The sequence below is a fragment of the Leptidea sinapis genome, chromosome 28 (assembly GCF_905404315.1).
Source record: "Leptidea sinapis chromosome 28, ilLepSina1.1, whole genome shotgun sequence".
Taxonomy (NCBI): domain Eukaryota; kingdom Metazoa; phylum Arthropoda; class Insecta; order Lepidoptera; family Pieridae; genus Leptidea; species Leptidea sinapis.
Window position 1 is genome coordinate 11,639,823 of NC_066292.1, and position 16,001 is coordinate 11,655,823.

Consider the following 16,001-nt stretch of genomic DNA (forward strand, 5'->3'; position numbering starts at 1 on the left):
TTGGCTCCAAACGATTACAGGACACATAGAACTATTACGACTGAAACTAAATTTTGATTACACATTGGAGATAGGCGATTTACTGAGTTTAGAAAGCTGTTACGTACGTTGATACGTAGATGCCATTTAATTACATTCAATTATTTGTTTGCAGTGTCTATTGAACCCATAATAGTGATAACTGTATATTCGCGGTCTGCGATTTCTCGGCAAATTAAGATCTTAGTAATAACTAACGTTTTGCGAAGGCAGTTTTACGTTTTAATATAGCAAATACTTGGGTGCAATTTCGTGCGAGAACAGTGAAAGCGGCGGTAGGGCAGTGTTTTCTTAAAATATTACGAAGAATGAATAGTCTGGGTCGTTAGAACGTTGCATTCTGAGGAAAGTAGATTGGTAGGATAAGGGTGTCGCGCAAATTTTAAACCTCATAAGATTGTAATCAATCTGATTTTGTCGTTAGATTATCTCATAATCGAAATCACTTGAGATAAAAAGTATTTTAAAAGAACTTTTTCAAAACTTAATATCAGTTGCAAACAATATCACTTATATATCCTATTTTTTTAAGTACTATAATAATATATACACTAAGTAGATTGTTGGTTTTAGCAACACAAAAACCACTCGAACGTGAGAAGATATAAAAAAATATAAATACACATTTCATAAACCATACAAAGAGTAGTTCTTCGTTTTATGTAATGCCCAACAGCCCAACAAATTACTAGCACAAGAGTTTCTGAGTGCGATCATAACTTTTCAACCTTATTTATCTTTGTTTCAGAATGTTCAGATTACTCCAGCCGAGGTAACACGAAGCAAAATAAAAATGACTATAAACTTAAGTGCGAAGCGTGAACAGATGTAATGTGAGCTTTGTGCCAAAACAATGATTTGTAAAGAACTAAAACTGCTGTATGCCACTGTTGTTCTGTTGCTTGAAGCGGAGTTATTAGTGAACACAAGTGCTATGGAGTCATCGATATTAACAACGCAGAATCCTGATCTGTCTTTGGAGATTTGTACGATGAAGAATCAGCAGAGGCTTGGAAGTGTTTTTGGTAATTTCACGAGACATCACAAAAAAGGTATTAAGTATTTCGTTTAAAATTTTGTTAGTTTATGGTTTTCTTCCAAAAGTAAAAATACATATTTAAATGTAACGAAATGCTATTTATCTAGGGTCGATCCCTCGTGTCTGAGGATCGTGGTCAGCATTAAAGTTGCTTCTGGAGTGGATTTTTAAATCTTGATATAAAAGAGTGGCGCTGAGTTTCTTGCTACTTCTTCTCATTAGCTCAACCCTTCACGAAGTAGCGGTAGATTCAATAAGAATATTTTTTTTTTTGACATTCATAAGTGTGACTTTTACAACCGTGAATAATTAGGATGAAGAGTCTTTAATTTGGTCGGTCCATCTTCGGTAGGTCAACGACGGCGCGATCTTTTGCCTTCCGCAGCCACAGCTACTTTTTCGAAACTTTCGCCACCTCTGCGCATTTTGTGCCCCAAAATACCAAAGTTGTTTGCATAAGGTGGACTAATCGAGTTTTTATTAGGAGCTGGCTCAGGTTCGATGCATTGGTGCATTTCGCCGCTTAAGGTATTCTTAGCAGTCGCCACCAACACCAGATATCGAATACATCAATCCTTTTTGCCTTTCTCAAGCCAAGATTGTCCACATTTCTTCTCCATAAAGGAAGTTAGTGAAAACCAGTGCTTGAATCAAGCTAGTCTCAGGCTGAGATCTTTATAGCGTACTAAGACATTTTGCTCAGACTTCACCTACGTAAAACTTAACTGGGTGTGATAAAACGCGAACTTGACTTTTCCATTGGGCCCTCTTACCATAAGCTCAGCATAATTTCAGCTCAATTTCAAATGATTATAAAAACGAAATGAAGCTTAGTTTTACGTAAGTAAATTCTATGTTCTAGCTCTATAGATATAAGCCTTAGTTATGATACAAATTCCTCTTTTCTTCCAGATGTTGTTTATTCGGGACAAAGCTGCTTTAGTTAATACAAATTTAATACATTTTCCTTATCTATGTTATCTTTGTAAAACTTTCTTAAATTTGTATTACAACACAGGGTACTACGATACTGGCTGCAATTCAATTATTTTTATCGATATAAAAATACATTTTATTAAATCTAGTAAAAAGGTTGTATTAAAACTATATCTGATTGTTTTAATAAAACTCTATTTGATTTATTAAGACAGTGAAGGATTTAATTATAAAAAAATCTATTTATATTTTGCCAAAAGCGTCTTATTATAAAATTTGATTCTACTGCTGTGCTTGTTTATACTTATTGTAGAGAATAATATTTTAAATCGTGCTATATCTATGCAAAATTCATGCATGTAGTTTAAGATCACGGAGAAATATAAAATTCAGTAGAACTATTTGTTACTCTTGGATCGTTAAAGATTAAAAGTGGAGTGTAATCTACCGACTCAGTAGTAAAACATTTGATTTTAATAATTCAACAAAGAATTATTAGTATATATAAAATATACCAGTGGGAGGCTCCTTTACACAGGATGCCGGCTAGATTATGGATACCACAACGGCGCCTATTTCTAGCGTATAGCTGTGAAGCAGTATTAAGTAAACATTGCTGTGTTTCCGTCTGAAGGGCGCCGTAGCTAGTGAAATTATTGCGCAAATGACACTTAACATCTTGTCTCAAGGTGACGAGCGCAAGAGTAGTACCGCTCAGAATGGTTAGGTTTTTTAAGAATACAGAGAGACTCTGCATTGTAATGGGTAGGGCATATCAATTACCATCAGCTGAACCTCCTGCTCGTCTCATCATTTATTGTTATAAAAAAATATTAGATCAGTGAATAGCAGAAGTTACCTACAACAAAGTTAAATTGAATAATACAATACAAAATTAACACATCATAATAATATATGACATAAGTCTTAAATATTATATTATTGTTTCCTTTATACACCAATAATATGAATACACTGATATCTTAGCAGCTTGGCCTAGTTTAACAGAAATAACAATGTATCAAACATTGTTATTTCTATATGTATTTACACTACTAATATTTTCTTAGTATATTTGCTTCACAAATACCAATATTGTGAATGGTTGTTACGTGTAATGATAAAAGCCTTTTTATATTACAGTAGAGTTACAGTGTTAAGTCAATCTATTACATTGATTAATATTGATTATAATAATTTATACTTTGATTTAGAATCAGCGTATTTTCACGAGCGCAGAAATATTTTTAATTTTAATTCTTGTGTCCCGGTGTTTGTTACCAAATTCCTACGAAAAGGCTTAACCGATTTAAATAAAATTTGATGTGCATATTGGGTAGCTTTGAGAATCGGCCAACATCTATTTTTCATACACCTAAATGATAAGTTAACCCTAAATATTTTATTATTTTTATAATTGTTTTGACAATTTTAAAAATTAAAAAAAAAATACATACAACTTCACATTTTCACCCGTCTACGATCAACACCTATTTTTAACCGACTTAAAAAAGGAGGAAGTTCTTAATTCGTCGGTATGTTTATTTTTATGTTTGTTACCTTAAAACTTTCGACTGGATGAACCGATTTTGATAATTCTTTTTTATTTGAAAGCTGGTGCTTTCCGTGTGGTCCCTTTCTAATTTAGTCCAGATCTGACAATGCGATCCACGAGAAAACCATAAAAGTCATAAATTTGCTATACATACGTATAGAAATGTGGATGATAAATTTACAAATAACTCAATATCGCACCAACCGATTTCGATGATTCTTTTTTTACTGGAAATGATATACTTCAAAGATAGTTTGGTGAGAGTTTGGTTAGGTTCTGATTTCCGTAATCAGAACCTAATCCGTAACCAGGATCCATGACAAAGTAATGGAACTCTTCAATTATTAGGAGCAAAGTAACGATACTCGGCCGAATCTTTTTTATGCTATCCGGATATTTAAGTCATCTACCATAACATAATTATGCTCAAGTTATTGTCGTAGTCGAATATGATGATCAGTGGGACTCCTTAACGACTTACAGTAACGGTGCGATGTATGGCAGAATTTCTAACTGTCTGTAGTCAAATTGCAAAGCGCTTACGTCCATTGCTGCATTGAAGAATTTAGTATATCTACACATATTTAGACAAATTGTTTGTTAGTGGATTTCAAATTCACTAAAAATCAGAAAAAAAAATAACAAAAAAACAACCGACTTCGAAAACATTATTTCATAACAATACATTTAATATGCACTAAAAAGTATAAAAATACATGCGTATTTTTATACAATCTAATTAATTTACTAATTCTAGTTACGATTATTGTAATTTTTAGAGTCAGTGTCATCCAAGATAGCTTTGTAACTACATACTCGTACATAGTTGTAGGTGATAATATGTGCTTGAGTTGAGAGGAGGCGAGAGGTTCAATAATCGTAACTAGAATAAGATTAATTAATTGGATTGTATAAAAATACTCAATTATTTTTATACTTTTTAGTGCATATTATATCTATTGTTTTGAAATAGTGTTTTTGGAGTCGGTTATTTTATTGGTAAATTTTTTTTTCCATCGCGATTTTAATATTTACTCTATTCCATCCACAGATACGCAATAGAGTTGCAAAATCTAATGATTATTGTAGTACGATAAATTTTATGTACGAAATATTTGGTAGGTCTGAGAGTCGGTCCTCATCTATTTTTATTCCCCAAAAATTTTAATAATTGAATTTTTATTACGTTATATAGCAATACAACGTTTGCTGGGTCAGCGAGTATTGATTATGATATTTTCACGTCCGTTGAAAATATTTTTATGTTATTTTTTAGCTGCGCGAATATTATAACTGCCTACCTGGCAAATTAATAGAATTACAACTAATATTGATAAAATTGTTACATGTTCGTTATACCCATAATATTTTGCTTCTACGAAAAATATAGAATTGTATGAGAGTAAGGGACGAGACGAGCAGGACGTTTAGCTGATGGTAATTCTCCCTGCCTATTTATGGGAATAAATATTTAATATAATGCAGTGCCGCTCAGGGTTCTTGAAAAACCCAATAATTCTGAGCAGCACTACTCTTGCGTACGTCACCTTGATCTTGAAACATAATGCCGTGAAGTAGCTGCACTACAGCTGTACTGCTTCACGGCAGAATTAGGAGCCGTTGTGGTATCCATAATCTAGTGGGCATTCTGTGCAAAGGAGCCTCCGACTAGTAAGTAGTGTAGCCATATTCTGAATAAATGCAAGATAAAATGGATAAGTTGAAATGCATATTATGATACGTGTATCCAGAAAAAATCTTTGATAAACGTGATTAACTAATATTAATATGTCGGTCTCAGTGTATCTCACATCTTTGTGACGTTTGGTGTCGCGACACTTGGCCCATTTCATACAGTGGCTTTCAAAATTTTAAATAATCAACATCGCAGCGAAAATGCTAAAATGCCAAAAGCGTGGCGTACAGCTTTTATTAAAAATACTTCTATAGAAAAGCTAATTGTATTCGAATTTATAACGTAACTTTTAGGAGTGTAAATATTTTTATAAAATTAACTGTACGTAAGGACATTTCCATAATTTAGATTCCTCGCCATAGAACTGAGAAGAATAAACATTACTTACAGTTTGAAAATTTTTAATCTAAGACGATAGAACACTCACCCCGTTGCTCAAAAGTATTCATATATATTACGTTTTCTTACGAAAGTAACAAGAACCCAAAACAATATTTTGGAAACCAATAATTTTAATGATTTTAATAATATAAACTTTGTATCGGCAGGTCACAGGAGAAGAACGACAACAACAACAAGTACAACAACAGAATCAATCAACTCAACGATCATTGATGATAATGAAAGTTCACTATACACTACTAGTACATATAGCAGCACATATCTTAACCTGCCTAAATCAATACGGCTAACTGCAAAAGAAGACTATGCAGGCAATGTAAATATAGATAATACCATTGAAGATAAATTTGCTGGTGAAGGGCATCACAAATACGATAGAATATTAGATAAAGAAGTCGTTGAAAATATTGATGAAACATCACTATCAAAGTCTATAAGTAAAGTAAAAAAAATGTACAGAGATTCAACTGCTTCGGCAGTAAATAAGTTAAGTAGTAAAGGTAGTAAAAATGGTATATTTTTGACAGAAAATTGTACGACAGTTATAGCGCAAATTGGAACAACAGCGATATTGCATTGCGAAGTTAGTGATATCACAGAAAATACGGTAAGATATTATTTAATGCTATTTTGCATTTAGTTTCTACCTAATTATTCGTTTTAAATTAATGAAAATATTTTGAATGCTTTTATGGTTGTTTAAGTGACAGATTGCTAATGCAGATGATTGACACTTGATGGCTTTAAATATACCCCACAGGTCTAAATTTTACAAGCTATAATACTAAACCTCCAATTCTTCCAAAATCTGCATTGTTCATCACTATAATTCAACTGAAGATATATAATAATAAACAATACATGATTGTTGGTAGCCTGGTAAAAGATTTTGATGTTACTTAATTGTTGGAGATCCAGTGCTCTGTGAACGGCTAGATCACTTGGTGTTGCGTAGAGACACTTCATTGTGTGCCTTCTACCTTTATTTATCTATTCTATTTATCACGGGGAGAGTTTCCAAGTGCTGTTTGAACTGATTCCTGCCGCTGAATTCCACCTTCGCATGACACGTCACGAATTAAGTTATCATACCGGCCGTCTGGATGTGTGGCAATACCTAAAGTGTAGTTTTCCAGGAACTTTCTACGTACAACTAAGCCGTGGAATGAACTTTCTTGTGCGTTGTTGCCAGAACGATACGACATGGGTTCCTTCAAAAAAGCGCATATACCATTTTTATAGGCCGGCAATGCTTCAATGATTACTCTGACGCTTCAGGATAATGTAGGAGGCACTAATCCCTCAACATCAGGTAACCCGAACGCTTTTTTGACCTCCTCTTTCATAAAATAATGACTGTTACGTATAATATGTAATATACATATAATTACACAATTACAATTTTTTGATAGTTTTTTTTGGTAAAGGGCATTAAATAATCCTGGGTATGTTTTTGCCCTATTTATGATCTATCAGGTTGCAATGTTTGCGAAGCTATTTGATTTGATTATGAATATTATATAATAATGTGCAATAATATACAAATGACATCAAAAAGACATAATTATACTAAAGAAATGAAATAGAAAAAATACAGCTAATTTAAGTTTTATGATGTTTAATTACTCAATTTTATTTTAATGTATTTCTTTAAAACTATAACTGTTTTCTTCCGAAAACGAGAAACATAAACAACATAATCGCACTAGACCGATATATTATTATTTAGCGTCGCATATAACTACTATTGCATGAAATATTATGTTTGTCAATAACTGCATTATTTCCTATGAAATAAACCGTACATTTACATTTGTAGGTAACGTGGATAAGAAGAAAAGATTATTCATTGTTGTCCGTTGGGCTTGTAACATACAGCGCGGACAGCAGATTCCTATCCGCTCATGGCCGACATGTAAAGGTATTCAATTTATTATTTTAATTATCTCGCAGGACTCTCTAATTTATACACAACAAAAATGTATATATTTTATACACGTAAATAATAATGTATTTATTATAGTAAAAAAAGAAATTGTATTCTCAAATTAAAGGGAACTTAAAAAATCAACGTCATATTAAAATAATGTATAAAGAAATAACTCAGAAAAGACTCAAATTGTGGTATTCCAATCGTTGAAATAGCAACCGCGAAACTTGCCTTCATTATTTCTCGCAAACGAAAAACTAAAAATTGTTGATAAATATTTAGGTATTAATAAGTAAGACCTTTCGAATGACTATTGCGGAGTGATAGCATTGTCAGTCAGCACAATTATTATTCTTGTTATAATAACATTAAACAAATAATTCCGTCAGTATTTTTCGTCATTATTTAGTCAAGTATAATACTGCCTTTAGGTGGCTCTTTTGGGTACCGTAGCGTTGCAGTGCTTCTGAAAAATTTGCTTGAATGATCGGAATAAGAAAAACGCATAAGGTATAAGTAATATAAAATAACATTAAGTATTTGATTTATGTATGTTTGTACAGATATTTTTGGCAGCCATTTTTAATTGCCGTAAAGCAATGTATCAGAACTATTTATGTTTCGGTTTCGACTTAACTGTCACAGGAGAATAACAACAATAATAAGTACAACAACAGAATCAATCAACTCAACGATCATTAATGATAATGAAAGTTCACTATACACTACTAGTACATATAGCAGCACATATCTTAACCTGCCTAAATCATTACGGCTAGATGCAAAAAAAGATTATGTGGGCAATGTAAATATAACCATTGAAGATAAGTTTGCTCTTGAAAGTCGTCACAAATACGATACAATATTAGATATTTATGTTTCGGTTTGAACTTTCGCTACTAACACTTAACATTTTTATTTAATTATTTAGGTGATGAGCGCTGTCGCGTTGTTATTCACAATTTTCCAATTCAGGCCTTTCAAGACTCCTATCATGTCATTGTTGTGGACAGGGTGTAAGACTTACCATTAGGTAAAAGTTTTTTGTAAAGCCTTATCATAAAAACTAGGTCATACGACACTAAAACCTAATACATTATGAAACCAAGCGGTAACAATTATGGAGATGAAATAAAAAAGTAATGAATCCAACCATAGCAATATATACAATTCAGCGAAATTCGAGTGAACCGATTTGAAACTTCCAAAAAATAAAAAACAATCTCCATGAACATTCTCGAACAAGCTTCAATGATTACTTTGAAAACTGATAATTCTTGTTCATTTCTATTTAATTCCACCGATAGCAACTTGGTTGAGTAGAAGATTAAAATTGGCTATGCTTGCACGAGAATTGGTAGCCGGCCCAGAATTTCTTGACTTACTCTGTGAATATTTTTTTGGTTGTAGGTTAAAGAACTTCAGTACGCATAGAGTTATTTTTTATCTTGTTTAATATTGTTTTTGAATTACATTTGTATCTGATACTAGTGTGTTCCATACTAGGATTATTAAGTGCCTTCTTAATTTAAATATCTAACAATATTTTATGTATCCGCCAAATTATATAATATAGGTGTTTTTATCCCGGTCGTATTGTTGTAATTTTCCTATAAATCTGAAACTTATTTGAATCTAAATCTTTCCGTTCCGTGAAACTGTGATCGCGCGGTATGCCTCAGATCGGCATGATTTTGGCGCTCGCGCAGCATTCAGTCAATGCATATTATTTTACGTGTATTAATAGATTGCTTATAATTAGGATGATTTGAGTGAACATATCTTCAATCACAACCTTGTCAGGAGGGTACTTAGATATCATACAAAAAACAGTTTTCACGCTTAAGTTAGTCAATGTGGTATTAGTAGAAAGACATAGTATTGAAGTTTTAAATATTGCCGATTTGCTTATATGTCTTTCATTTTTACAACATTCATAGTAATGAAAAACGACCTTATAATTTGCTATCACTAAACAAATAAAAGTATGGTTATTTCTAAAGTTGATCCAAAACAAAAATAACAAATAAATAAAATTGTTCAGTACGAAACGAGGACATGAAAACAAAAAGATGAACATGTGAAAATCTTGTACAATGTCCAATAAAGATCTTAGAATCAAGAGAAATTCCAATCGAATGTAATAGAATCGAATAAAGTCTTCTATTTTCTAGGACTGGGCGTTACACATACGATTCGCAACGTCGGCAGATGGCGGCTACTACGAATGTCAGGTGCCAACACATCCTCCAACAAGCATTTTCTTTAAACTAGTTTTAGTTGGTAAGTTGAATATCGTGTAATCTAGTATTACTGGCCATTACTATCGTCTCTGAACAACTCTAGGAGAATGTGCTTTCGTAAGAGATTAAGATACTTTTTAAATAATTCCATAATGATCCCACGATAAAGTATCCGACTAGTGTTTTTTTTATGAAAATACGGGACGAGACGATCAGGATGTTCAGCTGATGGGAATTGACACGCCCTGCCCATTACAATGGAGTACCGCTCAGGATTTTCGAAAAACCCTAAAAATTCTGAGTGGCACTACAATTGCGCTCGTCACCTTGAGACATAAGATGTAAGTCTCATTTGCCCAGTAATTTCACTAGCTACGATGCCCTTCAGATCGAAACACAGCAATGCTTACACATTACTGATTACCCATAATCTAGCCCGCATCCTGTGCAAAGGAGCCTCCCACTGGTGTGTGGCGATACAATGACAATCATAATGTAGTGATACATATAATCTTGTTAAATGCTTAAACTTATTGTAACTTAATAACAATGGATAGAAAAATGCATGTGAAAAGATCGTTTTAAATAAATAATTCTTATTTTTAATAGAACAAAACATTGTTATTTTAACATTTATTACTGGGTTAAATTATAATTATATATTTATACCGAGGTATCGTTATTGTTATTTTAGTATTGTCTAAGTTACGTACTGTCTGTCTTCTCTCATTAGTAACCTGTTCGTTTATTCAATTATTAAGTACAGACAAAAGACATAATTCAACACAATAATTGCAATTTTTTAAATTTCATATTGGATTTTTATGACATGATGGGTGACAAATGCCAAAGGTATCTACCATAAGATGGCCTCCATTAAAGTCAAAGTCAAATAAACTTTATTCAATTAGGCTTAAACTACGCGCTGAATAGTCACTATAAATATTTCTTTTAAATTACTGAATTTACCATATTATGTCCAGAAAAAGTTGAGCTCGTGAGAAGAACATAAAATAAACTCAACGGCCACTCTTTTCAATCAAATACATTTAACAATGCCTGTAATATACATAACAAATTAGTTTGTAAGTTGCCGCATAAGTTATTTCATAAAAATTGTATATTGGATGCATCAACCTTAAGAGCTTGAATTCATTGTTTGTGTGAGGATGCTTCGTGAAAATGATAGTCCTGATTACTGTCATAATAAATAATTGCATAGAACAAATACAATGATCATTTAACTATAACAGGTCGACCTGGTACCACAAACAGCACCCATTCACGACTTGACGCATGGACTAGCCATCGTTCTCTTCGCACATATTTGAGGGAAGGAGATCTGATGGTTTATCATTTGACCAATAAAGTTGTAACCCGTTATTTGGTAGTTTTTTCTTCTATCGCATAAATAAGACTTACATTATCTCTATCTTACCAACAATGACATAATTGGTGATTTAATACATTGGAGACAAAGGCCTCCCCCAAAGATCTCCACGACGCGAATGATCGGTCCTGGGATGCCCTCATTGTTTCATCATCATCATCATAATCATCAGCCGGAAGGCGTCCACTTCTGGAAATAGGTCTCCCCCAAAGATCTCCGCGACGATCGGTCCTGCGCTGTCCTCATCCAACGTATTCCGGCGATCTTGACCAGATCGGCTATTGTCCGTCGAACTATACGCTCTGCCCACTGCCCCTTCAGTTTCGCAATCATTTGGACTATGTCAGTGACTTTGGTTCTCCTACATTGTTGGTAATTTGGTATTAAATACGAGTATGTTGTGTCTCCTGAAAAACCTATTTTCCTTCTGTTATAAATTTGCGGAAGTTGTAATAGCTCTCTTCTTTTGACAGCTGCCTATGCAGAAATTGTTGGTGAATCAGAGAAGATAATTCACGAGGGTTCCATGCTGAAATTAGTGTGTGTTGTGAAGAGATCAACGGAACCACCCTCGTATGTCTTCTGGTACTTCGAGAACAGAATGATCAACTATGATTTAAGTAAGTTCTATTATTAGTATAAAAATGTTTTCATTACTTAATTATAAATTAGTCCATAATAGCATTACTTTCTTTATACAGATAACATTAACAATTTCATTCAAATTTCTTGCCTCGCACAGCCACTTTGTGGAATCAACTACCGGCAGCGGTCTTCCCGAACAGATACGACTTAGGGACCTTCAAGAAAAAAGCAAGGCCGGCAACGCATTTCATGACACACCTGTTGTTGCTGTCCATGTGCGGTTGCCTCACCTCTCCCCATCCCGTGAGCCTCTTGCCTGTTTGCCCCCTCTCATATAAAAAAAAACTCCTTATTTCGTGGCAGTAATGTTCAAAGTCTATTGTATACGCTCATTAGAAGTAAGTACAAAGCAAGAATACTTTGTTTAAGAAATTTAAATGTAATTTTTGCCATTTCTTATGTACAAATTACCAATATGAATGTGAATGAAATTTTCTTAACAGTTAAAAAATTCATAAATGAATTTGTAATAAAATAAACTTATAACCCATTTATTTAAATGTTGACGTAGTATCAAGGCCGCGCATATCAATTAGGCAGTGCCTACCTCGTTATGAAGCTAAATAAATATAGCACTAATGTTAGGGTTTACAACGTTTCATACAACTTATGTCGTACTGTCTGTTTCTAGAAAACCAATGCACGCCCCTGAGTTGTATATAATACTTTCTCTTAAATCTTTTCAATTTCATTATTTAGTTAAAGACTCAAAGTTATAGACAATTCAAGATATTTTTACCGACCTTCTGTCTCGTGCCAATTCTTGCCAGACTTGAGTTTCAAGCAGGTCAGCTTCAACACTATCTCTTCAACGATATCTAAGGTCAATTAATATAAGGCTGTTTTATCAAATATAGGACTTTGGTTGCCTTTATTTATTTATTTACTTACTTTGATTGAACGGTTAACCACACTTATATTAATTACAGACATTTCATTATTAATTCAGAAATTGATCACAGTAGTACGGTACTTCAGGCATTCTGACATTTTTTCCGTCCATTTATCCGCAAACGTGTCACACTCAGGGTTTGTAATAATAATTATAAAAAAATTTACACACTTTTATACAAATTATCTATCCCAAACTAGGCCTATATATATATATGGATACAAGACAACGGTATATGTAATACAATATACTTACTTAAACATACATAAATAAAAATAAATCAATTATATTATTGCACCTACCAGGATTCGAACCTGGGATCTCTAGGTCAGTAGGCAGGGTCACTAACCACTGGGCTATAGGGGTCCTCAAAAAGAGCGTTGAGCGCGGTGAGGGTGCGGGTTATAGGTGACTGTGCATGAGATACTCTGCGCCTCTGCGGAACCGCAAACAGTTCATGCCTACGGTCACGGAGGTATTTGTTCGGAACACAAAACAAACAGCTCCTGCACACGGTCACGGAGCTATTTGTTCGGAACAAAAAAGAAACAGCTCATGCACACGGTCACGGATATATTTGTTCGAAACAAAAAACAAACACTTCATGCACACGGTCACGGAGGTATTTGTTCGGAACAGAAAACAAACAGCTCCTGCACACGGTCACGGAGATATTTGTTCGGAACAAAAAAGAAACAGCTCATGCACACGGTCACGGAGGTATTTGTTCGAAACAAAAAACAAACACTTCATGCACACGGTCACGGAGGTATTTGTTCGGAACAGAAAACAAACAGCTCATGCACACGGTCACGGAGGTATTAATTGTTCGGAACAAAAAAGAAACAGCTCATGCACACGGTCTCGGAGGTATTTGTTCGAAACAAAAAACAAACAGCTCATGCACACGGTCACGGAGGTATTTGTCGGAACAAAAAACTGACACAGCTTATCACTTAACTTGGGAACATCGATTGCCTTGATTTGTTCATGTAGCCAGCAACGTATATCACGGAATCCAATGAAAAAATAGAGTTACATTTGCTATTTATGTGAAAGATAATGAACATACATTTATAAAATGAAATAATATGTAAGAACCCTTTTATTTAAATAATGTACACAATATCCTATTGTTCCATGTATCATGTTGTTTCACTATGATAATATTTTCGTACACAACTCTGTTGTGAATTTAATATTGCCTGCTGCAAACAGATAAAATTATTAAATTTTCCAACAGTATTTCACTTATTTTGTCAAAATAATACCCAATATTATGTCTTTCCACATAAACATAATGTTACGTACCGACATACAACTTCACAATATACATTGGGAAGACTGTCACATTTTTGAATTATCAGGTAGATAAAGCATAATATGAAACTATTGAATACCACCTTAACTAATAAATCATATTCTTTAAAAATTCTTTAAGAATCAAAGATCAAATTGAATAATTTGACAACAATATGAATGATGTGTATACTAAAACGAAAAAAAAAGAAGATAATACTAATAAATTTAGCCTACTTTCTTATAAGTCATAAAGATATATTTAAATTGTATCTAGGTTCCATGGTTATACATTAAACTAAACCGGGCTATATACCAAACGAGCCCACGAGAATATCTAAGGGAAAAATTCATAGAAATTCATAATTATTATGACCATGTTCGGCCAATATATTTATAACAATCTCCTGCACGTGCATAAACATTACAATTTATACAGTAAAATAAGAAGCAAATATAATTTAAACACAAGAAATAACTACAAGCCTATAGTGCCCCCTACTAGGTTCTGTAAAATAAATTATTTTTTGCATGCAATATATTATGTATTAAATTTTATTATAAATTACCCAAAAGTATAACTGAATCATCAATAAATAAATGTTAATCATTTATTAAATGGAGACTGATGTCGAAGGCTTATTACAATATTAATGATTACATAAATTATTTTACAATATCGAATTAAATACTAATAAAGTTGTTTCTTTTTATAAATTTTATGGTTCAAACTTATATTATTTTACTAGATTGCATTATTTTAAATTATATATGTATAATCTTTTGTGAAATTAGAATATATTTAAATTTTATTTTTAGTGATTGACGTTGACGTACAATCTATTGATTTTATGTCAATAAAGTATTCTTGACTTTGACTAAATTAGCCACGGATAGTCGCGATGACTAATTTTAGTGCGCCCGATATTTTGCCTGTGTTACGTGTGTCGTGGTCGAGGTCGAGGTTAGACTGGGAAATGCGCAGGGATGTTGGCTTAATACCAAATAAGAACAAACATTTCTTTCAATTAATGTTCAATTCAAATAAATATATCTACAAAACACATTCATCGTTCGAATCCCGGTAGGTGCACACATTTAAATGATGAATATCAATGTGTGTTTCCGAGTTATGGATGTTTATAAGACGTATTTATGTATGTTTAAGTAATTGTATCAAATATATCGTTGCTTGTACCCATACTACAGGCTATGACTAGTTTGGGGCAAGATAATTTGTGCAAAAATTTTTCCATATATTAAATTTTGTTAATTGATAAGTTACTTACGCTTAGGTGTTTTTAAGAAAAATATTTTTGTTTATTATAAGTGCACTTGTACCATTTCTTAAGTATCATAAATATTACATTTGCACAACATTTGTTTCCTTCTAGATGGTGTGAGCGTCCATAACGGAAGACATACCAGTGAACTGATGATAGACACAGCAGAACCTCGTCATGCTGGTAACTACACCTGTGTACCAGCCAATGCGAAGGCGGCTTCAGTTACTGTCCATGTTATACAAAGTAAGTCTAAAATAAGTACAGTATACCGTTATTATGTTACATCACTAATTTCGCAAAATCGGCGTTATTTAGTTATTCCAACAATTCGTAGGTGACATGGCATATAATAGAGGTTAAAGTATAAAATTGCCGTTTTATAGTAATAGGTACTTCGAATTGACATAGAACTTTTATGGTTTGAGATTTTTGAGTGAAACTTTGGACAATTTTCTATTTATACAAAGTTTTATTCTCAGGAGGCAGTACAAAATTCTTTCACACAGTTTGTCGAATCTAGATCACCACAGTTTTATCGCAATGGTATAAGTCCTTTCTATTAGATGGCAGCAATTCATAGATAGTAATGTTAATTATTTTGATTAAATAAATATGTTAAATTAAAACAAATTCCAATTTTTCAGTACAA

The 16,001-nt window shown here is 33.0% G+C and overlaps 1 protein-coding gene across 3 annotated transcripts in view; it reads left to right on the top strand.

Annotated features, from left to right (window-relative positions):
- Window positions 1-16,001, top strand: part of LOC126973119 (uncharacterized) — a 610,257-nt gene that overhangs the window by 56,292 nt on the left and 537,964 nt on the right. For 2 of the 3 annotated variants that reach the window (XM_050820264.1, XM_050820263.1), the window contains 6 exons: window positions 788-1,091; window positions 5,814-6,274; window positions 7,487-7,588; window positions 9,772-9,880; window positions 11,704-11,850; window positions 15,461-15,595. In XM_050820264.1, coding sequence (XP_050676221.1) covers window positions 893-1,091; window positions 5,814-6,274; window positions 7,487-7,588; window positions 9,772-9,880; window positions 11,704-11,850; window positions 15,461-15,595 — 1,153 coding nt within the window. In that variant the 5' untranslated portion in view covers window positions 788-892. The remainder of the gene's footprint in view (window positions 1-787; window positions 1,092-5,813; window positions 6,275-7,486; window positions 7,589-9,771; window positions 9,881-11,703; window positions 11,851-15,460; window positions 15,596-16,001) is intronic. The other variant, XM_050820265.1, reaches the window with a different exon arrangement.